The sequence below is a fragment of the Oncorhynchus mykiss genome, chromosome 18, assembly GCF_013265735.2.
Source record: "Oncorhynchus mykiss isolate Arlee chromosome 18, USDA_OmykA_1.1, whole genome shotgun sequence".
Lineage (NCBI taxonomy): Eukaryota > Metazoa > Chordata > Actinopteri > Salmoniformes > Salmonidae > Oncorhynchus > Oncorhynchus mykiss.
The window spans coordinates 16,383,969-16,411,893 of record NC_048582.1 but is presented as its reverse complement, the minus strand read 5'-3'; the positions used below and the strand labels follow the sequence as shown (position 1 = coordinate 16,411,893).

General features: G+C 45.6%; 1 protein-coding gene across 6 annotated transcripts; it reads left to right on the top strand.

Annotated features, from left to right (window-relative positions):
• The first annotated feature begins 384 nt into the window (after positions 1–384).
• On the top strand, positions 385–25,848 carry LOC110495671 (probable ubiquitin carboxyl-terminal hydrolase FAF-X). 6 transcript variants are annotated; one of them, XM_021571030.2, is made up of 43 exons: positions 385–601; positions 3,925–4,182; positions 4,362–4,599; positions 4,708–4,820; positions 4,980–5,198; positions 5,334–5,449; positions 5,531–5,782; positions 6,128–6,266; positions 6,509–6,661; positions 6,890–7,201; positions 7,390–7,526; positions 7,661–7,885; positions 8,043–8,156; positions 8,351–8,579; positions 8,784–9,091; positions 9,224–9,464; positions 9,640–9,789; positions 9,871–9,991; positions 10,166–10,296; positions 10,376–10,654; positions 11,044–11,076; positions 12,224–12,349; positions 12,457–12,615; positions 12,749–12,915; positions 13,195–13,303; positions 13,529–13,675; positions 13,817–13,963; positions 14,091–14,298; positions 14,665–14,885; positions 15,145–15,341; positions 15,484–15,657; positions 17,099–17,240; positions 17,381–17,584; positions 17,745–18,191; positions 18,332–18,600; positions 18,742–18,967; positions 21,707–21,836; positions 21,930–22,115; positions 22,352–22,572; positions 22,653–22,898; positions 23,075–23,296; positions 23,397–23,498; positions 23,603–25,848. In XM_021571030.2, the coding sequence occupies exons 2-43, from the start codon at positions 4,084–4,086 to the stop codon at positions 23,762–23,764; spliced, it is 7,821 nt and encodes a 2,606-aa protein (XP_021426705.2). In that variant the 5' UTR covers positions 385–601; positions 3,925–4,083; the 3' UTR covers positions 23,765–25,848. The 6 variants fall into 6 exon arrangements, with proteins under 6 accessions (XP_021426705.2, XP_021426706.2, XP_021426704.2 ...); XM_021571031.2 differs by having other exon boundaries at positions 4,356–4,599; positions 23,075–23,287; XM_021571029.2 differs by having other exon boundaries at positions 4,356–4,599.
• Positions 25,849–27,925: the final 2,077 nt, after the last annotated feature.

Sequence of the window (27,925 nt, the reverse complement as noted above, 5' to 3'; positions counted from 1 at the left end):
TGACTCAAGACATTTCAGCTTTTAAATTGTATTAATTAGTAAAATAAATTCTAATAACATAATTCCACGTGGACATGATTGGGTATTGTGTGTATGCCAGTGACACAAAATCTCAATTCAATACATTTTAAATTCAGGCTGTAACACAACAAAATGTGGGAAAAGTCAAGGGGTGTGAATCACTTTAATTGTTAAACGTTACCTTAATGGGCTTGTTCGACATTGGCGCTGACAGTGCAGGCGACTACAGACTGACTGATCTACAAGGAACTTTACATCGTAAATAACGGCTCATTATAATTTGTAGATCAGTCAGCAAGTCACAATTGTTGATCCTCTCGAACACGGCCTCGTCAGCTGCGCTTACCACGGACTGGCTGGGAAAACTGTGCTAGACTACAGTAGAGGGGGGGTTGATGGTGACGCAGGAAAAACACCCAAGTACAGACAAAAAAATAAGCAAGGAAGAGAGATCATATTAGCAGATCTGGATGCATGTATGAAAATAGTATGTAACACACGTTGACACTTAGCGGAACCCAGAATAGAAAGATTCATAGACAGGACAAGTCAACTCAAGGAAGTTGCATCAAATTTTGGGGTAAGTAACATTGGGTAGCTAGCAACAATGGTGCTAACTGGCTAGTATAGCTAGATAACGACATATCTGAGTAATCATTAACAATGCAACGTTATAGCGGTCTAGTTACAAGGTGTAACGTTACACATATGCTTTTCATTGGATAAAGAGGCGAGAGTAATAGCAAGCAAGGTGCCTGACATCGGCAGAATGAATGCTGAAATGCCGGTTTGTTTCTGTATGTAACGTTGGCTAGTTAAGTTGGCTGTTATTTTTGGCTGTGGCAAAATGGCTGACGTTTCCCATACCAACCTGTTAATTGTTTGGATTTTGAAATATAACGGTTTCCACATAGCTAGTTCAAGGTCAGTCTCAACCAGACAAGATGTTGGCTAACTTCTTGGACTAGTGGTGTTGACAGATATGGGCTGGTGTTTGATCAACAACCTACCAATGCACACAGACTGTTGATTGTTGTGGCGACGGCAGCGCCATTAGCTAACGTTAACTAGCATGTTAGCGCTACTACCGATGTTGAGTAAGAAGGCCCTTGCAATGCTTGTCAGTAGCTAACTAACATTACGGGCCTTGTCTAACGTTATGCATTAGTTATCGTCCAGGCTCCTGTTGCATTAAGTTATTTTTCACATCAATTAACCGTGTTCCAGGCAGTGTTTGCAGGCTTGTTATTTTCGCATTGTTTGAAATATTTGGCTAATGCTTTTTAAATCTAGCAAGTGTAGTTAGCTACGTTAGTTGTTGGCTGATGCTGGCTAGTTAGCGGTCTCTCATATCTAAAATACATCATACAATGTGTCAGTAACACTTATTTTGAGATTGAGTTTGCTGTAATTAAATCAAGTTTTCCTTATACTCCAGCCCCCAAATTACTTGATTTAATTAGTTAGCTGCACAATGTTACTCAATGACGTGTCCTCACAGAAAGAGGTTCTGGTGAGGATAGCGGATCGTGATAAGAATGATTAGCAAGCCTAGGACCAAGTACATTTTTATTCACACACATCATGCAAGCAACCTTGTCATTTGTCGTTACATAAATGTTTTCCTTTGTGCCAAGCTCCTTGTAAACCAACGGCTGTCACAAGGAATGTCTTGACAGTTTGATGCAGACAGACATGTCTCCAAAACTGAAGGTGTAGCCAAGGGTAGTCTTCAAAGCCCGACTGTAGTTGCCTCTGCCTAGTGTCGGTTTTTGAGACCAGCCAAGGTAGGGGCTGGCATTTTATCTATTGACAAAGAATCGATTTTAGTTATTTGCAAGCAAGGCATTGTCAATATGTAATTGTTGACGATTTTTAGGCCTGGTAATATGCTTACTTTGTGCATTTCCGTATACAAATGACTTCATTCCACCTAAAAGGTTTGCGTTTCCTCAGTCCTGCCCTAGCTAGGCTCACTTCAAGTTTTACTCAAGTCAGCAAAACTAAGCCTTGACCATGATGACCTGAATATTTGCCGCAAACACACTGCCATGGCAGCTGTACCAGGTGTAATTACTATATTTTCAGTAAGCTGAAAACCAGTGTTTCTCAACCCCTACATTTTAGTTTTAACCCTAAACGTGCACCACTGATTCAGTTATTCAACTAATCATCAAGCCTTTGACTAATTAAATCAGGTGTGCCGGTTTATGGTTAGAACACAAATGTGGAACGTCTGGGGGTGCTGAGGAGAGGGTTTACCCTGGTTTATGGCCCGGTCAGGTGCTTTCTCAAGACTCAAGGTTTCTTTTCATCTGATTGGTTCCTCAACCGTTCTTGCTCCTTGGGTCATTGATTCCGATTGGCTTGTTAACTTCCATTCACATTGTAGATGTCAGCTGTAGCCTACTCCTGCCGGCTTGCCTGATGATGCTTGAGGTAGAAGTCGGCCCAAACCACAGATCTAGGATCAGATTCCCCTTCCCTGATACTAACCTCTTCCATTAGATGGAAGCGGATACATCTGAAGACGGGAAACTGAAGACAGCCAATAATAAACCTGTAAACTGAGCCCAGAGGATCGTAACTCAGCTGGAGACTGTCTTAATGTGTCTCAAGACTTCCAGTGTCTCACAACTAGACACACAGAACTTTCCTACCCAGAAACCCTAGCCCCTTATCTTAATGTTACCTCATAGGCACTTGAGTGGATTGAAGGAGCCTCAGCCTAACAACAGGTTTAGGGCCTATCTCTTCCATCCTGACTCATAGTGATTTAAGATGTTTTGCTTTGTCACTCTGCTATTGTGTAAGGTCAATATTCTATACAGACTCACTTATGTTATAGTGCAGTGTTTCCCAACTCCAGTCCAGTACCCCCCAACATCGCACATTTTTCTTATAGGCCTGGATAAAATCCCCTGATTCCACTCATTGAGGGCTTGATGATTAGTTGACAAGTTGAATCAGGTGTGCATGTCTGGGGCTCCAACAAAAATGTGTTCTGTTGGGGCTACTGGAGGACTGGAGTTGTGAAACACTGTTATAGTACTGGGACACATTGTTGGACTACCACAACTTTATGTCAGTGGCACTGACAGCCAAGCATAGATGGCCTGATTTCAATCCAATATGCTATTATTAATCATTTTGGGCAATTATTAAGAATACATTGTTTGTCAGTAAGCACACAATGGCTTGTTCTCCTTGTTCAATTGTTCTTGTTTAGTTATTGTATTAGGCTTGGCTAATATAGCCAGGTGATATCTTGAAACCTCAATATCCCATGCATGTTTTGCTGTAGTGAGATGTGAGTAACCTAGGAGCTGCAGTTTGTTGGGGTAGGGTTAGGGTAGGGTCATGCTCTGTGTGACCAATCAACAGTTTGCCAGTAGCTGTATACTGTCTTGCACAGTCTAGATATCTCTGAACCAGTTCGACAGAGACTATTAATAGGCCAGTGTGGCGTATGGTTGATAGTCCTGTGCTGTCTGCAGCACAGCTAAACTGGAAATAGGAGAGGTGATGGCAGTGTGGGGCGGGGGGTTCTGTCTGTCGGTATTAGGGCTAGGGTGTGTGTGTCTGTATGTCATAATTCCACCCCGTTGTCAAGCATGTGTATTAGCATTTTAATGTCTAGACCCAGATAGTGGCAGAATGAGAGTCATTTGAATTGGTCTCGCTTAGTTGTCTTGCAAACATACTGTGGAATCATGGCCTTTGGATGCACCTGTGTTGTTTCTCAGCTATTTTTACACCTCAACAGTGGTCTGAAGTTGACCATGTGATGTTCACTAGATTGTACACAGATTAGCTGAAATGCACATGCCTCAGTCCCAAATGCATGTGAAAAATGGGGCATCAACCATTCTAAATCTCTCTCCCCCTGTCTCTGTCCCACAGGTTCTGCGATGGTCTCTGCAACCCTCCCTGAGCCTCAGCAGCCGGAGCGTTCCCTCTCAGCCGGCCTCTGGTTCTCCTTCCCTACCCAGGCAGTGATTCCCCTCCAGGCCAGGGCCTCCTAAAGTGGACAAGACTGCCAAGATCTGCCCCGTGTCGATCATGACGGTCACCACCCGTGGCTCCCCCGTGGGGGGCAATGATAGCCAGGGCCAGGCACCCGCTGATTCTCAGAGCCAGCCCCCACCCACACAGGCCCAGGTGAGTGTCGGGGTGATGTGTGTCTGTCTATGGATAGTTCCCCAATTATCAGTGAACAAGGTTACCTGCATATCACCTGTATGTCTGCGTGAAGTTGACTGACTAATATGGAGCGATCTGCAATGCCATATGCTTTCGTACTTACTTACTTTTAATATTAATGTGTGTGCTAGTTGCAGACGGTGTCCCCCAACCCGTCGACCACAGAGCCGTCTCCTGTGAGCCCACCGGCGGCGGAGGAGGAGCAGGGCCAAGGAGACTCTGCCCCTGCTCTGGAGGAGGAGGAGCCTGCCTTCCCTCACACTGACCTGGCCAAGCTGGACGACATGATCAACAGGCCCCGATGGGTAGTCCCAGTCCTGCCAAAGGGGGAATTAGAAGTTCTACTTGAAGCTGCTATAGACTTATGTAAAAAAGGTGTGTCCATCATCGTATACAATATACATCCATATAGGACATCTTTTTCATTTGTCTTCTATTGATCTCTCTTTGTTTTCTGCCTTTAATCGTTGCCTCTTTCTGCAGGGCTTGATGTGAAGTGTGAGGCGTGCCAGAGGTTTTTCAGGGACGGCCTGACCATCTCCTTCACTAAGATCCTCACAGACGAGGCTGTCAGCGGGTGGAAGTTTGAGATCCATGTAAGGGCCTCGTGTGTGTGTGTGTGTGTGTGTGTGTGTGTGTGTGTGTGTGTGTGTGTGTGTGTGTGTGTGTGTGTGTGTGTGTGTGTGTGTGTGTGTGTGCGCACACACACTAGCACTTCCTGTTTGAACTACAACTGATTGTCCTTCCTTCCACAGAGGTGTATCATCACCAACACACACCGGCTGGTGGAGCTGTGTGTGACCAAGCTTCCTCAGGACTGGTTCCCCTTACTGGAGCTACTAGCCACAGCCACCAACCCCCACTGCAAGTTCCACATCTACAACGGCACGCGGCCCTCTGAGACCATCCCCGCCGGGGCCACGCTGGCCGACGACGAGCTCTTCGCCCGCCCACCCGACCCTCGCTCACCCAAGGTAGGCCCCAACTCACCCTCGCTCACTCAGGATTCCTCGCTTGATACAGTATATCCAAGTTTTCAACATGAATAAAGCTGTCGCCAGTGATTAGCCGTTCATTGTTTTCTCTCTCCCTCTTCCTCTCTCTCTCAGGGCTGGTTGGTGGACCTGATTAATAAGTTTGGCACGCTGAACGGGTTTCAGACTCTACACGACCGCTTCATGAGCGGACAGGCACTCAACGTGCAGATCATCGCTGCCCTCATCAAGTATGTTAGCGCAGATGGACCAATGTAAGGGACTTGTAAGGGACGTGTGCATGTCCTAACCCATGTATGTCTTCCCTCCAGGCCGTTCGGCCAGTGCTATGAGTTCCTGACCTTGCACACAGTGAAGAAGTACTTCCTGCCAGTGATCGAGATGGTTCCTCAGTTCCTGGAGAATCTGACGGACGAGGAGCTGAAGAAGGAGGCCAAGAACGAGGCCAAGAACGATGCCTTGTCCATGATCATCAAGTCCCTGAAGAACCTGGCCTCCAGGGTGCCTGGTCAGGAGGAGACCGTCAAGAACTTGGAGATATTTAGGTTGAAAATGATCCTTAGGTGAGATTCCTTCAGTTGTTTTCTTTTTAGGTTGTTATTGTATAGAATTAAAATTCACATTGGGGTTTGAGCACCTCGTGTGATGAGTGTTTTGGCCAGTCAACTGCTGTTTTATTATTATGGGAAAACTCCACCCAAAAACTGTTTTGATATTTCTTTCATTAGTCCATTGTTGACATGCAAAACATTTTTCAAGATGTGTAACTTTCAAAATACAGCTGGTATTTTTCTGACATGTAAAACATTTTGGGACTCTGTCAACAATGGACTAATGAAATAAATACCAAAAAATAGCTTTTGGGTGGAATTTTCAATAAGATGGTTATGCTTTTAATTTGTCCCCAGGTTATTGCAGATTTCCTCGTTCAACGGCAAGATGAACGCTCTGAATGAGGTCAACAAGGTCATCTCCAGCGTGTCCTACTATACGCATCGGCATGGCAACCCCGAGGAGGAGGAGTGGCTGACGGCAGAACGCATGGCGGTGAGTCACCACAGTTACTCCTTATGAATGATAATGGACTGGATTTGTATAGAGCTTTTAAATTGCTCATCAGAGTTTAATAGTCAATTCCAGTTCAATTCCTGTCAGTGGAATTGGACATGGAATTTCTCCACAGGAATGCTAATTTATTTTGATTTATTTAGCCAGGTAGGCAAGTTGAGAACAAGTTCTCATTTACACCTGCTATGCCTGATGTTTGTCTTCCTCTCCCTTTCTCTCAGGAGTGGATCCAGCAGAACCACATCCTGTCCATCGTGCTGAGGGACAGCCTCCACCAGCCTCAGTACGTAGAGAAACTAGAGAAGATACTCCGCTTCGTCATCAAAGAGAAAGCCCTCACCATGCAGGACCTGGACAACATCTGGGCAGCGCAGGTACTGAATTAAAGTGTCATGGGAAAATGGGTCTCAGCAATATGGGGATGGATCCATCTTGAATTTTAATGTAATTCCTATTCATTGAACCTATACAGGTTATTCTCATTTGTGAAAAATATATATTTTGCAAGAGAGACCTTTTCCTTTATAAAAAAGGAATGCGTAGGGGAAGGGGTTGTTTTTAGAACCATGCCTAAGTGTCTTCTGTGTCCGTTTCTATGTCAGGCTGGTAAGCACGAAGCCATAGTGAAGAACGTCCATGACCTTCTGGCCAAACTGGCCTGGGACTTCTCTCCAGAGCAGCTCGACCATCTCTTTGATTGCTTCAAGGAGAGTTGGACGAATGCGAGTAAGAAGCAGCGTGAGAAGCTGCTGGAGCTGATCCGTCGTCTGGCGGAGGACGATAAGGATGGAGTGATGGCCCACAAGGTGCTCAACCTGCTGTGGAACCTGGCTCACAGTGACGACGTCCCCGTGGACATCATGGACCAGGCCCTCAGCGCACACATCAAGATACTGGACTACAGCTGCTCTCAGGTAAAACTACTGTTACTGCTACTGGGTTGTATTAGGCACCGAACGAAAGAAAACAGACGGAAACTGGGACGTTCTTCCTGAACTTGTCAAATGAGAATCTCTTGTTTTTTGTTTTCTGTTGCAAAATGTTTTGCTTACGATGGTCCCTAATGACTAGGACCCTGCTCTGTGCTTCTGTGTTCCAACAGGACAGAGACACCCAGAAGATCCAGTGGATAGACCGCTTCATCGAGGAGCTGCGCACCAACGACAAGTGGGTCATACCAGCCCTGAAGCAGATCAGAGAGATCTGCAGCCTGTTTGGGGAAGCTCCTCAGAACCTCAGGTAACGAAAGACTCTCTCCACCTCCCTGTCTCTCTCCCTTTCTCTCTCGCTCTCCTCATCTCTTTTTCCCATTGAGTCATAGCTTGTGATGAAATATTACACTTCTCTCCTTCCCTTTCCTCTTCCCCATACAGTCAGACCCAGAGGAGTCCTCATGTGTTCTATCGTCATGACCTGATCAACCAGCTGCAGCACAACCATGCCCTGGTCACTCTGGTGGCTGAGAACCTGTCTGCCTACATGGAGACCATGAGACCGTTCTCCAAAGCTGAACACGCAGACTTTGACCCTCAGACGGTCAGAGTGGGAAGTCGCTACAGTCATGTTCAGGAGGTCCAGGAGAGGCTCAACTTCCTGAGGTAAGGCAGGCGGCTGCCTCCAGGCATCTCTGGATGAAAACAATGACCCTTGACTGCTTTTCTGGGCGGCGAGGCATTTCTCAGTCTGTGGGAATGAAAGTGGCCATTCTGAGTCGTCTGTTAGTGTCTAACTGCTGTGAACCATCTTGTTCTCCAGGTTCCTGTTGAAGGACGGACAGTTGTGGCTATGTGCTCCTCAGGCCAAGCAGATCTGGAGGTGTCTGGCTGAGAGCGCTGTCTTCCTGTGTGACCGGGAGGCGTGCTTCAAATGGTACGTACACATTTGTTTAGACCAGCCTTTGATGTATATTAAATATGATTTCCCTTTTTAATTATTCCAGGTTAGTTCAACTCAAATGTTATTGGTAGCACTTCACTTAAAGCATGCTGGGATCATACTTTATCATTTGTTATAAGCAAGTATGAGCCTTTATAATGTCTTTATACTGTCTTTTCCAACTCTAGGTACTCTAAGCTAATGGGAGATGAGCCAGACCTGGACCCGGACATCAACAAGGACTTCTTTGAGAACAATGTTCTGCAGCTGGACCCGTCCCTGCTCACGGAGAACGGCATGAAGTGCTTCGAGAGGTTCTTCAAGGCTGTCAACTGCCGCGAGGGCAAACTGGTGGCCAAACGCAGGGCCTACATGATGGATGACCTGGAGCTCATAGGACTGGACTACCTCTGGAGGGTGAGTGTTAAACAGCTTATCAGTGTTCGAAAGCTTTCTGAACACACTGTATAACCTGGAGCTCATAGGACTGGACTACCTTGGGAGGCATTTGAGTTAAAACTCCTCTTATCGCTGTTAAAAGCTTTTATAGACACCAATCTGGTTCCTGAATTAACCCTGGAGGAGGATAGTGCACAAAACCGCTTTGCATTGTTCTACCAGGTGGTGATCCAGGGTACTGATGACATCGCCAGCCGAGCCATCGACCTGCTGAAGGAGATCTACACCAACCTGGGGCCCAAGCTGCAGGTCAACCAGGTGGAGATCCACGAGGACTTCATCCAGTTGTGTTTTGACCGTCTGAAGGCGTCGTATGACACGCTGTGTGTCCTGGACGGGGACAAGGACAGCATCAACTGTGCCCGGCAGGAGGCCATCCGCATGGTTCGCGTGCTCACCGTGCTCAAGGAGTACATCAACGAATGTGACAGTGACTACCACGAGGAGAGGTCCATACTGCCCATGTCCAGGTAGGAGAGAGGCTCACACAGACTCACACCAACACACACTTGTGAAAGCGAGGTCTAACTAAGTTTGTCAGAGTCTCAGCGCCAATATTTTGACTGACCAATCCCTCTCTTTCTCCCCTTTCTCTCTCTCAGGGCGTTCCGGGGGAAGCACATCACGTTGATCGTGCGTTTCCCTAACCAGGGTCGTCAGGTGGATGACCTGGACATCTGGTCTCACACCAATGACACCATCGGCTCGGTGCGCCGCGGCATCCTCACACGCATCAAGGCCAACGCCACGCACACCAAGATAGAGCTCTTCATTGGCGGGGAGGTTGTCGACCCAGCGGATGACAGGAAGCTGATTGGACAGCTCAACCTCAAGGACAAAGCAGTGAGCTAGTCATTTCGTAATCAATGGCCCATGCACTGGTTTTGAATTAGGGCTTAGTTCCGATGTGTTTAAATACAATTTGACTCCCTCCTGGAATCACTAATCTACTAGGATTAGATGATGAAAGCACAGTGTATCTGTTAGCGTTTGGTTCAAATCGGTATTTTGTGTGTAGTTGATCACAGCCAAGCTGACCCAGGTGAGTGCCACCGTGCCCTCCAGTCCTGACAGCTCCTCAGACTCCTCCACCGGCTCACCCAGTAACCATGGCAACCACTTCAGCGAAGGGCCCAACCCAGAGGTGGAGGGCTGCCTGCCTGGAGTGGTAAGACACACACACACCTTTCCTCACGTGAGAAATGTCAAATGTGTCATCTTCTCCTGAGTAACGTCTTGCTCTCTGTAGATCATGTCTCTCCACCTGCGCTACATCTCGTTCCTGTGGCAGGTAGCAGACCTGGGCTGTACCCTCAACATGCCTCTGCTGCGAGATGGAGCCAGGCTCCTCATGAAGCTTATGCCTCCAGGTACACTGTCTTTCTCTCTCACGCTCTCATTCTTTCTCATTATAGCTTGCTGTCCTTCTGTGGCCCCAAAACAGCATCTCTCATCCTTCCTCTGCGTCTCTCTCTTTCTCTCTCTTATTGTGGTTTGAAATGATTTGTCCTGACTGACTGATGTTCTGGTTGAGCTGTGTGTAGACAACGGTACCGTGGAGAACCTGCGCGCTATCTGTCTGGATCATGCCAAGCTGGGAGAGAACAGCCTGAGCCCCACACTGGACTCCCGCTTCTTTGGCCCCTCGCCCTCACAAGTCCTCTACCTCACTGAGGTTGGTAACACGTGATCGATTCATTACCCCTTACACTCTTCACATCCTCCTGCCACGTTTGATTGGATTGATTCCCCAGGTGGTGTATGCATTGGTGATGCCGGCCAGCGGCACCCTCGGCGAGGACGCCAGCGACTTCCAGTACAACTTCCTGAAGAGCGGCGGCCTCCCACTCGTACTGAGTATGCTCACCAGGAACAACTTCCTGCCGTCGGCCGACATGGAGACGCGGCGGGGGGCGTACCTCAATGCCCTGAAGATCGCCAAGCTACTGCTGACCGCCGTGGGGTTCGGACACGTCAAAGCTGTGGCCGAGGCCTGCCAGCCCGTAGTGGAGGGGACCAGCCCCGCATCGCCGGTAAATAATATGCGGGGAAAACCTTGTATTACTACAGCTTAGACGAGTGCAGAACAATGACAGGACTAGAGGTCGACCGATTAATCGGAATGGCCGATTAATTAGGGCCGATTTCAAGTTTTCATAACAATCGGAAATCTGTATTTTTGAGCAACGATTTTGCCAATTAAATTTTTATACATTTAATTTAAAAAAACATTTTTTATACCTTTTATTTAACTAGGCAAGTCAGTTAAGAACACATTCCTAGGAACGGTGGGTTAACTGCCTTGTTCAGGGGCAGAACGACAGATTTTCACCTTGTCGGCTCGGGGTATCCAATCTTGCAACCTTAGAGTTAACTAGTTCAACGCTCTAACCACATGTCTCTCATTGCACTCCACGAGGAGGCTGCCTGTTACGCGAATGCAGTAGAAGCCAAGGTAAGTTGCAAGCTAGCATTAAACTTATCTTATAAAAAACAACCAATCATAATGACTAGTTATAACTACACATGGTTGATGATATTACTAGTTTATCTAGTGAGTCCTGCGTTGCATATAATCGATGCAACGCTGGGGGATGATTTAACAAAAGCGCATTTGCGAAAAAAGAACAATCGTTGGACGACTGTACCTAACCATAAACACCAATGCCTTTCTTAAAATCAATACACAGAAGTATATATTTTTAAACCTGCATATTTAGCTAAAAGAAATCCAGGTTAGCAGGCAATATTAACCAGGTGAAATTGTGTCACTTCTCTTGCGTTCATTGCATGCAGAGTCAGGGTATATGCAACAGTTTGGGCAGCCTGGCTCATTGCGAACTAATTTGCCAGAATTTTACGTAATTATGACATAACATTGAAGGTTGTGCAATGTAACAGGAATATTTAGACTTAGGGATGCCACCCGTTAGATAAAATACCGAACGGTTCCGTATTTCACTGAAATAATAAACCTTTTGTTTTCGAAATGATCGTTTCCGGATTCGACCATATTAATGACCAGAGGCTCGTATTTCAGTGTGTTATGTTATAATTAAGTCTATGATTTGATTGAGCAGTCTGACTGAGCGGTGGTAGGCAGCAGCAGGCTCGTAAGCATTCATTCTAACAGCACTTTCGTGCGTTTTGCCAGCAGCTCTTCACAAGCACAGCGCTGTTTATGACTTCAAGCCTATCAGCCTAATGGCTGGTGTAACTGATGTGAAATGGCTAGCTAGTTAGCGGGGTAGTTATTACACTTTGTTTTTGCATTATTTAAACCAATTTGAACATGTTTCATTATTTATTTGAGGCTAAATAGATTTTTATTGATGTACTATATTAAGTTAAAATAAGTGTTCATTCAGTATTGTTTTTAAAAAAATTGTCAGATTAATCGGTATCTGCTTTTTTTTGTTCCTCCAATAATCGGTATCGGCGTTGAAAAATCCTAATCGGTCGACCTCTAAGCAGGACCCTTGTTACCAGACCCTGTATGGACAGACCATGATCACCTCAACGTACCTTCATTGTGTATTTGAATGAGTCTGAATATGACTGGTGTTCTCAATCCACTGTTTTTTGATTTTGTTCCTCTCTAGATCAACCAGGCGACCCACGACCAGGCCCTGGTCCTCCAGAGTGCTCTACAGAATATCCCGAACCCCGCCTCTGAGTGCATGCTCCGCAACGTGGCCATACGACTGGCCCAACAGATCTCTGACGAGGTGAGACGGCCCGTCTATTGAGACGAGTGCTTACACGTGTTCAACCGGGAAACAACGGCAAGTCAAAAAGAGTAAGACCGTAAACGTCTGCTCACTTTTTTTGGCAGTCTCTGCCCCCGAACTCCCAGAACTTCTTCCAAGCATCCAAGTACATCCCAGACCTCTGTGTGATCCGGGCGGTGCAGAAGATTGTGTGGGCTTCAGGCTGTGGCACGGTACAGCTGGTCTTCAGCTCTAATGAAGAGATCAGTCAGATCTATGAGAAGGTAAAACCATTTCTAAACTGAGATGGTGTGTGCTTGGTTCTTAAAGTGTGTATCGCAGACTTCTAGGGGTTTGTATGGAGAGTTTCTGTGTCTTCTATAAACTCACAGCGGTGTGTGTTCATCACCTCTACAGACGAACGCGGGTAAGGAGCCGGACGGGGAGGATGAGATGGTGTGCTGTGAGGCACTGGAGATCATGACCCTGTGTTTTGCCCTGCTGCCCACCGCTCTGGACACTCTCAGTAAGGAGAAGGCCTGGCAGACTTACATCATAGACCTGCTACTGCACTGCCACAGCAAGTATGTCTGCATCTGGCTGTTAATCTATGTCTGTGTTGTGGATCTGTTCATTCAGGGCATTTCCTGGACACAGACTAATCCTGGACTGAAAAGCATTTTCAATGGATTCTCCATTGAGTTTAGTATAGGACTAGGCTTAATCTGTGTCGGGAAAACCGCCTCTTGGTGTTCAAACTTAATCTCACAAAAACAAGCCGATATAAAACTGTCATCAGACTATGTTAAAAGCACCTTTTGACAGAGAAATCAACCTGTTGTCATCTTCCTGTCTGTCTCCAGGTCAGTTCGTCAGATGGCTCAGGAACAGTTCTTCCTCATGGCCACTAGGTGCTGTATGGGACACAGACCCCTCCTCTTCTTCATCACCCTCCTCTTCACCGTTTTAGGGGTGCGTATCCTTCCATCTCCCATCTCTTCCCTCTCCCCTACTGACACAATAGTTATTCTTCAGCTCTGGGTAGAAGTTGCCCTTAAGGACAGACCTCGGATCAGTTTACCATCTCTCAATCCCAGCTTTCATAATTAGAAGAGGAAATGTAACCCACTGAAACCTTCACCCCACTCCATTGGGACCCCTTGTTGTTGTAACACGTATCCTTCCTCTCTCCTCCAGAGCACGGCAAAGGAGAGGGCGAAGCACGCAGGGGACTACTTTACGCTGCTGAGGCACCTGCTGAACTACGCCTACAACAGCAACATCAACCTGCCCAACGCTGAGGCGCTGCTCAACAATGAGATCGACTGGCTCAAGAAGATCAGGGTATTGGACAAGAGAAGTCTTTTCATTGTTAGAAAATTAAATGCAGTTTAATATGATGTAGTTTAGAGAAGACCTAAGATGGGCTTTCATATCTCTCATAAATATTACCGCTAAATGGCAGTTTGGTGTTTTTACCGTTAGGATGAGGTGAAGCGGACAGGAGAGACGGGGGTGGAGGAGACCATTCTAGAAGGTCACCTGGGGGTCACCAAGGAGCTGCTGGCCTTCCAGACACCAGAGAAGAAGTACTACATTGGCTGTGAGAATGGCGGTGCCAACCTCATAAAAGTGGGTCATTATGTTGTTTATGAAATCCAGTATGGTTGCCAAATAGTTCACTCAATATAGTCACAGGACAAGCCACCATAAGATTATGCTTTGTCCATTCTGTTAATTCACCCCACTCTTTCTCCAGGAGTTGATAGATGACTTCATCTTCCCGGCGTCTAATGTGTACCTGCAGTACGTGAAGAGTGGGGAGTTCCCAACGGAGCAGGCCATCCCTGTCTGTAGCAGCCCCGCCTCCATCAACGCCGGCTTCGAGTTGCTGGTGGCTCTGCCGGTCGGCTGTGTCCGGAACCTCAAGCAGATCGTTGATACACTCACAGATATGTACTACCTAGGTACAACAACTATACACTCACATATGTACTACCTAGGTACAACAACTATACACTCATAGATATGTACTACCTAGGTACAACAACTATACACTCACAGATATGTACTACATAGTCACACCAACTATACACTCACAGATATGTACTACCTAGGTACAACTACTATACACTCACAGATATGTACTACATAGTCACTTAATCTGAAATTCCTAATTATTATTTATCTCATATATTCCTCTCTATACTGGTAAATTGTACCTCTCCCCAATGAATTATACATGTTTTTCTGATATTCATTGTTGTGTTGATCATATATGTGGAATGGATAAACGTTGAACAACTCCCTCTCCTTCTCTCCCTGTCTCTCAGGTTGTGAGGCTCTGACAGAGTGGGAATACCTCCCCCCAGTGGGGCCGCGGCCCACCAAAGGCTTTGTGGGGCTGAAGAATGCGGGGGCCACCTGCTACATGAACTCGGTCATCCAGCAGCTCTACATGATCCCGCCCATCCGTAACGGTGTCCTGGCCGTGGAGGGCACCGGCACCGACGTGGACGATGAACTGTCCGGGGACGAGAAGCAGGAGAACGAGGTGACTGGACTGACTGGGAATCAATCGAAACTATATTCACTCTTCAGATTGAATAATTGCAAAATGGCTCGCTTAAAGCTACAATCTGAGATGCTTTTTATGGCAGCCCCAACCCTTGGTATAGAGCTAAGGGACTAGGGAAATGAAATCCCTCTGAAGTTCATATTACCAAGTGTTTACGGATGTTGTGTAGAGGATCCAAGATGTACAATTTGAACTTAAATAATCCATCCGGTGTATTGTTACTTTCCCTCCTCAGACTAATGCAGACGGAACGGTGCGGGACGAGGTGTTCCCCTACCAACACCAGTTTGACGACAAGCCCTCGCTGAGTAAGTCGGAGGACAGGAAGGAGTACAACATTGGGGTGCTACGCCACCTACAGGTCATCTTTGGTCACCTGGCCTCCTCCCGACTGCAGTACTACGTACCCCGAGGCTTCTGGAAACAGTTCAGGTGAGCTAACGATAGCAGGCTGAGGTAAAACAATGAAATGTCAAGGAATGTAGTGGTATACAGATTACAAGCTGTTTATTTTGAAACCAATTTCACACAAACGGTCTTGGAAGAGCTATCTCTATTGATCTCTCTCCTGTAGGTTATGGGGTGAGCCGGTGAATCTGCGAGAGCAGCACGATGCCCTGGAGTTCTTCAACTCTTTAGTGGACAGTCTGGATGAGGCTCTGAAGGCCATGGGCCACTCCTCCATGCTCAGCAAGGTGCTGGGAGGCTCCTTTGCCGACCAGAAAATCTGCCGTGACTGCCCACACAGGTGAGTGATTTTCATCCACTTACTAACACTGGTGGAACCGAATGAACGACCACTCATCCTCCAGATTTTATTATGCAAATATTCTAAAACCTGCATAAAGAAAATATGTGCATTTTCCCACCAGTGTGGTATTCTCACCAGTGTGGTATTCTCACCAGTGTGGTATTCTCACCAGTGTGGTATTCTCACCAGTGTGGTATTCTCACCAGTGTGGTATTCCCACCAGTGTGGTATTCTCACCAGTGTGGTATTCTCACCAGTGTGGTATTCTCACCAGTGTGGTATTCTCACCAGTGTGGTATTCTCACCAGTGTGGTATTCCCACCAGTGTGGTATTCCCACCAGTGTGGTATTCCCACCAGTGTGGTATTCTCACCAGTGTGGTATTCTCACCAGTGTGGTATTCCCACCAGTGTGGTATTCCCACCAGTGTGGTATTCCCACCAGTGTGGTATTCCCACCAGTGTGGTATTCCCACCAGTGTGGTATTCCCACCAGTGTGGTATTCCCACCAGTGTGGTATTCTCACCAGTGTGGTATTCTCACCAGTGTGGTATTCCCACCAGTGTGGTATTCCCACCAGTGTGGTATTCCCACCAGTGTGGTATTCTCACCAGTGTGGTATTCTCACCAGTGTGGTATTCTCACCAGTGTGGTATTCCCACCAGTGTGGTATTCCCACCAGTGTGGTATTCCCACCAAATGGACTTAAAAATATAAAAAATGAGTGCGCGATGACGTAGTGCACACAAAATGTACTTTTTCGCATAACTTCTCGTGTATCGAATAAAAATCTGAAGTGCAATGTGTTTCTATTGGATTTTCCACTCAACCAATAGTTTTGTCACAAAAACGGTTGTGTTAAGTAGACAATGTGCCTACTCTGGTCTTAACATGTGCGCTCTAGCTAACATCTGAGTCAGTGTGGGTCGGCTAGTCTACATGATGACATTATTATGGATTTTTTTAATTTGTCAAACAGCAGTCATGTATTGATCATCATGTCACCAGAATAAGACCCATGATATTTATTGGAAAGGAGCGTCAAGCTCTCCACCTTTAATCTGTAGCCTAATAAACTGCATGGTTTCCTGAACTGTAGTGGGAGGACCCACACCGTGTCATCGCATGACTCCAAGTTTACTTCCATATGATGATTATTATATAAATGTTTGCGCATAAAAGCGTTTCCACCGCCATTTCTCGCATAATACATTTTTAACAAAGATCCCACCATGTTAAACGAACAAATGATCTGTGTCTCCTTTTATAAAATTGTACTGAAACTAGCTGTTGTGATCATTTAAAAAAAAAAAGTCTATATATAAGATATGACTACTCTCGGAAACGTGGTTAGTGACACAAAATGGCACCACATAGTTCTCAGTTATCACAGGCCTGAAATCTAATAAGTGAAACTGTTCCACCATCTTGTTCCCAGGTATGAATGTGAGGAGTCCTTCACCACGTTGAACGTGGACATCAGGAACCACCAGAACCTGCTGGACTCTATGGAGCAGTACGTCAAAGGAGACCTGCTGGAGGGAGCCAACGCATACCACTGTGAGAAGTGTAACAAGAAGGTACCTCACTCTTCTCCTGTCCTTCATCATTCCTGTTGAGTACTCAGTCCTTTGTTTTCATTCCATTGCAAAATAGCAGTGTCGATATGGATAGATACTTTAGGATGACATTTCTTACTGTTTTGTTTTATCCACTACAGGTGGACACAGTGAAGCGTCTGCTGATCAAGAAGCTTCCTCCAGTGCTGGCCATCCAGCTGAAAAGGTTTGACTACGACTGGGAGAGGGAGTGTGCCATCAAGTTCAACGACTACTTTGAGTTCCCCAGGGAGCTGGACATGGAGCCCTACACTGTGGCCGGGGTGGCCAAGCTGGAGGGAGATGACGGCAACCCGGAGAGCCAGGTAGATTACTTTTATATCAAATTTTATTTGTGTATTAGAGCTCTATAACCATGGCCTGAACCCTGAAAGAGTAAACAGAAGCAGCATTGGCAAGGAAACTCATCATTAGTCCAAACATTGTCTCTAGTCAGTCACTCCTCCCTCCTTCTTTCCCTCTCAGATGATCATGCAGAACGAACCATCGGAACCCGACCCGCCAGGCTGCAGTTCTAAGTACCGCCTGGTGGGGGTGCTGGTGCATTCGGGCCAGGCCAGCGGCGGCCACTACTACTCCTATATCAGCCAGCGAGACGGTGGCACCGGCGGTAGCGCCGACAGCGGGCAGAAGGAGCGCTGGTACAAGTTTGACGACGGTGACGTGACGGAGTGCAAGATGGACGACGACGAGGAGATGAAGAGCCAGTGCTTCGGGGGGGAGTACATGGGAGAGGTGTTTGACCACATGATGAAGAAGATGTCCTACAGGAGGCAGAAGAGATGGTGGAACGCCTACATCCTGTTCTATGAGAGGATGGACGCGGCAGGGGGAGGGGCCGCAGTGGAGGCAGACGGAGAGCTGGCCAGGTGCATCTCAGAGCTGACTGTGTCTCCCACTACACCACGACAGGTGGGGATCAGGACTGTGTGTGTGTGATAGTGTGTATTTGTGATAAAGTGCAGAGGCGAGAACCTGTGGGTGTGAATGAGTCTGTTTGTGTGTATAATGACGTAATGCTCATAACCGTACTAATGAATTCCCCCTCCCAGGTGACGATGCCGGGGGCCATTGAATGCAGTGTGAGGAAGCAGAACGTCCAGTTCATGCACAGCCGTATGCAGTACAGCTTGGAGTACTTCCAGTTCGTCAAGAAGCTGCTGACCTGCAACAGCGTCTACCTCAACCCTCCCCCGGGTCAGGACCACCTGCTGCCAGAGGCAGAGGAGATAGCCATGATCAGCATCCAGCTAGCAGCTAGGTTCCTCTTCAGCACTGGGTTTCACACCAAGAAAGTAGTCCGGGGGCCCGCCGGTGACTGGTGAGTGGGTTGTCTGTGAGAGGGAGAAAGTGTGTGCCTTCTTTATACTGCAAGACAGCCTTGTAACTCTCTTTCCCTCGTCTCTCTCCTTTTCCCTCTTTCTGTCTCCTCCCTCCCTCACCTTCTCTCCCTCTCTCTCAGGTATGACGCCCTGTGCATCCTGCTGCGCCACAGTAAGAACGTCCGCTGCTGGTTTGCCCACAACGTTCTGTTTGCGTACCCCACGCGCTTCTCTGAGTACCTGCTGGAGTGTCCCAGTGCTGAGGTCCGGGGGGCCTTCGCCAAACTCATCGTCTTCATCGCCCATTTCTCCCTGGCGGACGGGCCATGCCCCGCCCCCGCCAGCTCCCCTGACGGGTCCACACAGGTATGGAGGGAGTGAGAGATGGAGGGAAAGAGTAGAGAAGGTGTGTGTGTGTGTGGTGTGATGTAATACTAATTACCATACTTGGTATTCACATCTCAAAAAATATAAATGAACTTACCACAATCAATTTCAATAGAAAGTTAGCAAAAAATAAGATTCTGCATCCATGTAGAGGTAAATACTTGTCTATTTATGGAAAAATCACATTGATTAACTCTTTGGTCCTATCACAGTTTACTTACTTACTAATGGCACTGCCTACTCCAGATGACTAGTTTTTAAAAATCATATGAGCAAATATTTAATTTTATTTGGAATGCTAAGCCAGACACAATTAAACGTACCTATTTATGTAATGAATATCACTTTGGGGGGCTAAAATGATTTAAATATTAACACTTTAAACCTCTCTTCACTTATGTATAAGTTATACTTAAACCCAAAATGGTTCTCCAGTAGATTAAGGCTCATCCTTTGTTAAAAAATTGATACAGATTTATACAGATTACACATTTTATTTTTGTATGAATTGAAAATTAAATTTTGTTTAAAGTATTGCCCTTTGTTAAACAAGCCATTAGAGGTCGACCAATTAATCGGAATGGCCGATTAATTGGGGCTGATTTCAAGTTTTCATAACAATTTTTGGGCGCCGATTTGCCAATGTTAATTTAAAAAAAAAAATTATATACCTTTTATTTAACTAGGCAAGTCAGTTAAGAACACGTTCTTATTTTCAATGACGGCCTAGGAACGGTGGGTTAACGGCCTCGTTCAGGGGCAGAACGACAGATTTTTACATTGTCAGCTCGGGGGATCCAATCTTGCAACCTTACAGTTAACTAGTCCAACGCAATAACGACCTGCCTCTCTCTCGTTGCACTCCACAAGGAGACTTGCCTGTTACGCGAATGCAGTAAGCCAAGATAAGTTGCTAGCTAGCATTACATTTATCTTATAAAAAACAATCAATCATAATCACTAGTTAACTACACATGGTTGATGATATTACTAGATATTATCTAGCGTGTCCTGCGTTGCATATAATCTGACTGAGCATACAAGCATATGTATCTGACTGAGCGGTGGTAGGCAGAAGCAGGCGCGTAAACATTCATTCAAACAGCACTTTCGTGCGTTTTGCCAGCAGCTCTTCGTTGTGCGTCAAGCATTGCGCTGTTTATGACTTCAAGCCTATCAACTCCCGAGATGAGGCTGGTGTAACCGAAGTGAAATGGCTAGCTAGTTAACGCGCGCTAATAGCATTTCAAACGTCACTCGCTCTGAGCCTTCTAGTAGTTGTTCCCCTTGCTCTGCATGGGTAACGCTGCTTCGAGGGTGGCTGTTGTGTTGCTGGTTCGAGCCCAAGGAGGAGCGAGGAGAGGGACGGAAACTATACTGTTACACTGGCAATACTAAAGTGCCTATAAGAACATCTAATAGTCAAAGGTTAATGAAATACAAATGGTATAGAGGGAAATAGTCCTATAAGTGCTATAATAACTACAATCTAAAACGTCTTACCTGGGAATATTGAAGACTCATGTTAAAAGGAACTACCAGCTTTCATATGTTCTGAGCAAGGAACTGAAACGTTAGCTTTCTTACATGGCACATATTGCACTTTTACTTTCTTCTCCAACACTTTGTTTTTGCAATATTTAAACCAAATTGAACATGTTTCATTATTTATTTGAGGCTAAATGTATTTTAACTTAATATAATACATCAATAAAATCAGTGTTCATTCAGTATTGTTGTAATTGTCATTATTACAAATAGTTTTTTTTTTTAATCGGCCGATTTATCGGTATCGGCTTTTTTGGTCCTCCAATAATCGGTATCGACGTTGAAAAATCATAATCGTTCGACCTCTAAGCCATGCAAAGCTAGTTACAATTTCAGTTTTATCCTCCAGAAAAGATAGAACAAATGTTATGGTTAAACAAATATTCTGATTATTAAAAAAATAAATAATAATCTTTATGGAAAAAATGAAATGTTTAAAAATGGTGTTATATTTATTAATGATATTATGATTAGAAACAGAACACTTAATTGTTTTTACATTTAAATGTATATAAAATTCTTGCCACCAACAGAATGCTATAAATATGGGGCATACAACAATCTCAGCTCTGTAGATTTTGCTGCGAACAGTTAATTTTATTCTGGTATTTCCCCAATGTAGCTTGTTTCTGGTCACAGGTTCACGGAATGGTTAAAAAATCATAACGTGCAATTAAAATTAACTTTACAAATAGCAGTGTTTGGCGATTTGGAAAGCCGTAGTCACTAAATAATATAATACTTGTGGGAAAGGTTTTCATCTTTAGCTCACAATCTGTGGATACTATACGTTTTAGAAAGGTTAAAAAACGTATGTAAAACAGCACAATTCAAAAATATATGGCATATGGAAACCAAACGAGGATGGTCTAGGGTGATAGGTGGGATGGGCTGAGAGTGGCTGAGGAGCGGGATTAAAGAGTTTATGGTTGGTAATGTATCGTTATGTGACTGCTTTATATAAAAGTCCCATGGATGCTAAGTGTATGTACATATATGTAGCAGAAAAGCTGTAAAAAAAAAAAATATATATATATATATATATGTGTGTGTGTGTGTGTGTGTATATATGTGTGTGTGTATATATATATATATATATATATATATATATATATATATATATATATATATATATATATATGACCTGTAACCTTTGACCTCCTGCATCAGGGCTGTGATAACCTGAGTCTGAGTGATCACCTGTTGAGGGCAGTGTTGAACCTGCTCAGGAGAGAGGTGTCAGAGCACGGCCGACACCTGCAGCAGTTCTTCAACCTCTTCGTCATGTACGCCAACCTGGGTAAGACGACGTGCGTGTGCAGGAGAAACGCTGTTGGTTTGTTTCTTGCTGGAATAAAACATGGTTTCTCTTCCTCCCTCCCTCTCCCCCCAGGTCTGGCAGAGAAGACCCAGTTGTTGAAGCTGAGTGTCCCTGCTACCTTCATGCTGGTGGCTCTAGACGAGGGGCCTGGCCCTCCCATAAAGTACCAGTATGCAGAACTGACCAAGCTCTACGCTGTGGTCTCCCAGCTACTGCGCTGCTGTGACGTCTCCACACGCATGCAGTCGTCCATCAATGGTATGTTTCACTCTCTCTGTTACCGCCTTGTGGTTGCTGTCTCTTCTGCTCTCCTTTCTTTCTCTCTCATTCGCTCTATCTCTGTGTTTCATTCATTCTCTAATGGTTCCAATCTCTCTCTCGGGTTCACTGTCTGTCATTCTCTCTCTCTCTCTACTGTTTCTTTACTCTTATTTGCGTTCTTAGAATGAAGCGAAGTGTCCAAATAGATATAAATGTATCTCACTATCCTCTAGGTAACCCGTCCCTGGCCAACCCGTACGGAGACGCCAACCTGACCACCCCCATCATGCCCCTGCAACAGCTGGTGTCAGAGATCCTCTTCGTTAGGACCAGCTATGTGAAGAAGATCATCGAGGACTGCAGCAACTCTGAGGAGACGGTCAAGCTGCTGCGCTTCAGCTGCTGGGAAAACCCCCAGTTCTCCTCTACCGTGCTGTCTGAGCTGCTCTGGCAGGTAAGGGGTTAACACGGATGACTCTCACTCACACACGGCGTTTTTGTTTCCCTCACCCACCTACCTGTCTCAACCCCTAGGTGGCGTACTCCTACACGTATGAGCTGAGGCCTTACCTGGACCTGCTGCTGCAGATACTGCTGATAGAGGACTCCTGGCAGACCCACAGGATCCACAACGTGCTGAAGGGTATACCAGACGACAGGGACGGCCTGTTTGACACCATTCAGCGCTCTAAGAACCACTACCAGAAACGGGCCTACCAGTGTATCAAGTGCATGGTGGCTCTGTTCAGCAACTGTACTGTGGCCTACCAGATACTACAGGTAAACATGACAATAGTAGACTAGATATGGTAGTCACCTCTCGCTCCTCTCTGCCTACCAGATCAGTCATTTTAGAATGGTGTTTCAAGTATGTACAGTATGTTTGTGTCTGGATATCTATCAGGAATAGAACTGTGTTAACATTAGAACTGTCTCTCTCTCTGTTGTGCTCCCAGAGTAACGGGGACCTGAAGCGTAAGTGGACGTGGGCGGTGGAGTGGCTGGGGGACGAGCTGGAGAGGAGGCCCTACACAGGGAACCCCCAGTACACCTACAACAACTGGTCTCCCCCCGTCCAGAGCAACGAGACCTCCAACGGGTACTTCCTGGAGCGCTCACATTCCGCACGCATGACCCTGGCCAAGGCCTGTGAACTTTGCCCCGAGGAGGTACGGAAGGTGTGTGCGCGTGGGATGGGTGTTTGCATGTTTTGTCGGTGTGTGTGGTAATGTAACAGAGCTCTCCTTGGCTAATTCCATTGTCTGTATTTTCTTTCAGGAGCCAGATGATCAGGAGGCAACAGAAGATCACGACTCCTCCCCTCCCGAGGACACAGCGCTGTACCCCCATAACCCTGCTCCTGCCACGCAGTTTCAGCAGGTAACACACACACACACACACTGTGTGGCACTGCTCCAGAATTTACAGAATGCTCATATTGAATGCTGACACCTCTTTCTCCCTGTTTCCATGTCTCTCTGCAGCAGAACAACCACCCCCACGCCCAGCCCTATACAGGTCCGGCTGCCCAGCACATGAACACGCCCCAGCGGCCCCCACAGAGAGCACAGGAGAGCTGGGAGAGCACCACAGAGGAGGTGGGGCCCGTGGCGCCCCCACCCGCTGTCCAGTCGACAAAAGAGTAACAACATGACACGAGGGCAACCAACCTCTTTAACCTGCAACTCACCTCCCCAAATCTCCTTGCACACTATCACTCAATACCTTCAAGACACCCAGTTTATTGATCGGCTGATCAAACAGTCGATTTAAGACTAGACCCAGGCCGGAGCGCTCTCTTCTCTCCAGGAGGAACAGCGTCCTTTGTCACCCTTGACTCCTGCCCTCTGGATCGGGCCAATTAAGCTCTTCAAGTGTCTCTGTTTCTATCGTAGAATTGGAATTCTATGATTTCTAGAACTTTGAGTGGGAAGAATCTCGACCTTCTCTTTCTCTCTGCCCCATAGAGACACGTCACTGCTGACAGAGAAAAAAAACATACTCCTGTCTGCAGGGTTGTGTGTACAGTGTTTTTGAGAAACTGAGATGAAAGACAATGATGTGTGTGCAATGTGTGTACAGGAAGTGAAACAGAATGGTGAAGGGAAGGTGTACATAGTTTGTTAATGTTTTGGAATCGTTAAAACCTTCCTTCCCTCGACCTCCCTCCCAACCTACAGCAATGATGCAGCAAGGCTGTCCTGGTTTGGCCTGTCACTGGCTGACCGGGTCTTGGTTGATGCAGTTCCACCACTCTACTATAGTAGGTTTCAAACGCCTCTCGCAGTGAGGACATGTTGAATAGAGAATTAAAACCTGTATCACCCCGTGTGCACCAGTTGACAATGGCAGGACGGGTGAAGGCTTGTTTGATCTCTGCTCACTTGAAGTGAAAAGAACTCTCTGCTTCTTGGTTTTCTTACCTTTTTTCCCTTCCACATTTTGTCCTACTTGAACACAGCTACAGTCTTACAAATGTCTGCCCGTTGAGAATAACAAAAGAAGCATTCTAAAGCAGGGTCATGATCTACAGTAACTGCTGGTAAACAAGCTAACTGACTCGCCCAGCGTTTCTGATTGTTCTTCTAGGATTCTATCTGCAACGAAAGTAGATGGCTGTGTTTCAGTTGGTAACATGAATGTGTGGTTTGTTGTAAATTGTTTTTTGTTTTACTGGGAGAATTGTCTGAAATGAGCAAAATCCCTGCAAAAAAAGAAGACCTTGATATGAAGAATCGTAGGCTATTTTATTTGAATTTCCTAGATGTTGTTTTGCTGATTTGAAAGGAAGTAGGAAGTAATTGAAGAGGAACTTTCTGGTCCAATTCTTTTCTTTTTTTAAATACTTTGTTAATAATTGTTTTGAGTTCCATCTGCCCTGAACCATTTTTGCTAACAATAGTTTTGGCCATGGTGTGATTTTGAATTCTGGAGCTACAGTTCACACTTCGAAGTTGTTGTTTTTGTCTGTACAGCAGTGTGCCCACTACCAAGAATACATGGAAAATGCCATCTTTACATTTTAGTGGTTTCATATTTCATCTATGATACATTGTAAATACCCAATGCACGCAAAAAAAAAATCATCAGGACATACAACGTGACAGTGACGAAACAATATCTCGTTGAGGGAATTTGCCAACAGTAAATGGCATTGCCCCAAGGGACTGGGTTGAAACTGCAATGGATTAGACACAAAATGTCTGCTAAAACTGTGGCCTTTACAGACGAGCTGTGGAGGAGCAAAGTGAGGAGGGAACGGCCCCCCCCCCCCATCCCCCCCAAACAAAAAGCATACTGGGGAGCAAAAAAGTGGCAACCCGGAACCTCCTGAGAGGACAAGACTGTGGATGGTTCTAGATTAGAACCTAATGGGGGTGTGTGGTTAGAATACTGTATGGACTGATGTCATCCTTCCAGGCCCTGCCCTAAAGTACTACAGGTCATGTCTCCTCTCACTTCTTCCATAATATTTTTTAGACTGCAAGGTCTTAGATTGTTTTTGTTTTTTTTGTTTATTTTGGCATCTTCTTTGTGTAAGGTGTTATTTCAGGATCAGAACTGCCTTCTTATTTTGTTTGAATAATTATAGTTTTTTTGTTGTTGTGAAACATGCATGGATGGTTATTTACCCCCCCCCCCCCAAATCTGCCTTGGAGCACTCTACAAACACACCACACTGTAAAATTATACTTTAAGAAAAGGACAAATAAATGGTCTTTTGAATTATTATGCGCTGTATGCAAGGAGGAACCTGCATTCACCTGTCTTTTTTTTTTTTAGATTGGCATGGATGAAGGGGAGGAGTCAAGGGAGAGGAAATGACTTTATATTATTTCTTATGCCCCCTTTTAACCTTGTACTTGTCAATCTAACAAACCAAACAGACAAGCCTTACAACACAGCTTATAAACCCCACTTTGAGCAGACACTCTGAAGGGATGAGCTGGTCTGCCACAGTAGGCTTCCAGCCTGGATCAGTCAGCCAACTTTACCCCAGCCCTATCCTCCTTCTGTAGGTGAAAACTGACACTAGATCTGCTTTTGAAGCAATAATGTCTGGCATCTTCTCTCAGGAGGCACTCTTTATTCCAGCTCATTCTCACCCGCAGGAGGAATGTCAAGGGGAGAATCTCAATTGCTTTACACCTCGCTTCCTTTCTCCCCACCGCCTCCTCAGATGAGAAAGCCAGAGGTCCCTCCCCTCTGACCATCTCCTCCAATGGGTTTTGAGGAAGCGAGGAGTTGCAATTGAGATTCTCCCAAGGACTGTTAGAAATGCATTCACATAACAAGGAGTGTCAGTACAGTAATCACAATGTGAAACGCCTGGATTAACAGCAGGGGAATACTACAAAAAGAGTAGGTTGGTGATTGATTAAAAGGCTTCCTTAAAAAAAAAATATTTACAAATATAACACACCTACTCATTTCAGGGTTTTTATTTTGACTGTTTTCTACATTTTAGAATAATAGTGAAGACATCAAAACTATGATATAACATGGAATCATGTAGTAAAAGTGTTAATTCTTCAAATTGCCACCCTTTGCCTTGATGACAGCTTTACATACTCTCTCAACCAGCTTCACGAGGTAGTCACCTGGAATGCATTTCAATTAACTGGTGTGCCTTGTTAAAAATATATATTTAACCTTTATTTAACTAGGCAAGTCAGTTATGAACAAATTCTTAGTTACAATGAAGGTCTAACACGACCAAACCCGGACGACGCTGGACCAATTGTGTGCCGCCCAATGGGATGCCCAATCATGGCCGGATATGATGCAGTCTGAAGATAAACTTTTGTTAAAAGTTCATTTGTGGAATTTCTTTCCTTAATGCTTTTGAGCCAATCAGTTGTGTTGTGACAAGGTTGGGGGGTATACAGAAGATAGCCCTATTTGGCAAAAGATAGCCCTATTATGGCAAGAACAGCTCAAATTAGCATAGAGAAATGACAGTCCATCATTACTTTAAGACTTGAAAGTCAGTCAATACGGAACATTTCAGGAACTTTTAAAGTTCCTTCAAGAGCAGTCTCAAAAAACATCAAGCACTATGATGAAACTGTCTCTCATGAGGACCGCCACAGGAAAGGAAGACCCAGAGTTACCTCTGCTGCAGAGGATAAGTTTGTTTGAGTTACCAGCCTCAGAAATTGCAGCCTAAATATATGCTTCACAGAGTTCAAGTAACATACACATCTCAACATCAACTGTTCAGAGGAGACTGCCTGAATGAGGCCTTCATGGTCTAATTGCTGCCAATAAACTACTACTAAAGGACACCAATAATAAGAGACTTGCTTGGTCCAAGAAACATGAGCAATGGACATTAGACCGGTGGAAATCTCTCCTCTGGTCCGCATGTGAATTCCCACTATGAAGCATGGAGGAGGAGGTGTGGGGGTGCTTTGCTGGTGACACTGTCAGTGATTTAGAATTCAAGGCAGACTTAACCAGAATGGCTACCACAGCATTCTGCAGCTATACGCCATCCTATCTGGTTTGCGCTTCGTGGGACTATCATTTGTTGTTCAACAGGACAATGACAAAACTCACCTCCAGGCTGTGTAAGAGCTATTTGACCAAGAAGGAGAGTGATGGAGTTCTGCATCAGATAACCTGGCCTACACAATCACCTGACCTTAACCCAATTGAGATGGTTTAGGATGAGTTGGACCGCAGAGTGAAGGAAAAGCGTCCAACAAGTGCTCAGCATATGTGGGAACTCCTTCAAGACTGTTGGAAAAGCATTCCAGTTGAAGCTGGTTGAGAGAATGCCAAGCGTGTGCAAAGCTGTCATC

Excerpts from the sequence above, each read along its gene's own strand:
- LOC110495671 (XM_021571029.2), top strand. The coding sequence starts at position 4,084 with ATGACGGTCACCACCCGTGGCTCCCCCGTGGGGGGCAATGATAGCCAG. Across the intron at positions 7,202-7,389 it reads TGGACTACAGCTGCTCTCAG|GACAGAGACACCCAGAAGAT; the intron begins GTAAAACTACTG and ends GTGTTCCAACAG. Across the intron at positions 22,573-22,652 it reads TGTCTGAGCTGCTCTGGCAG|GTGGCGTACTCCTACACGTA; the intron begins GTAAGGGGTTAA and ends CTCAACCCCTAG.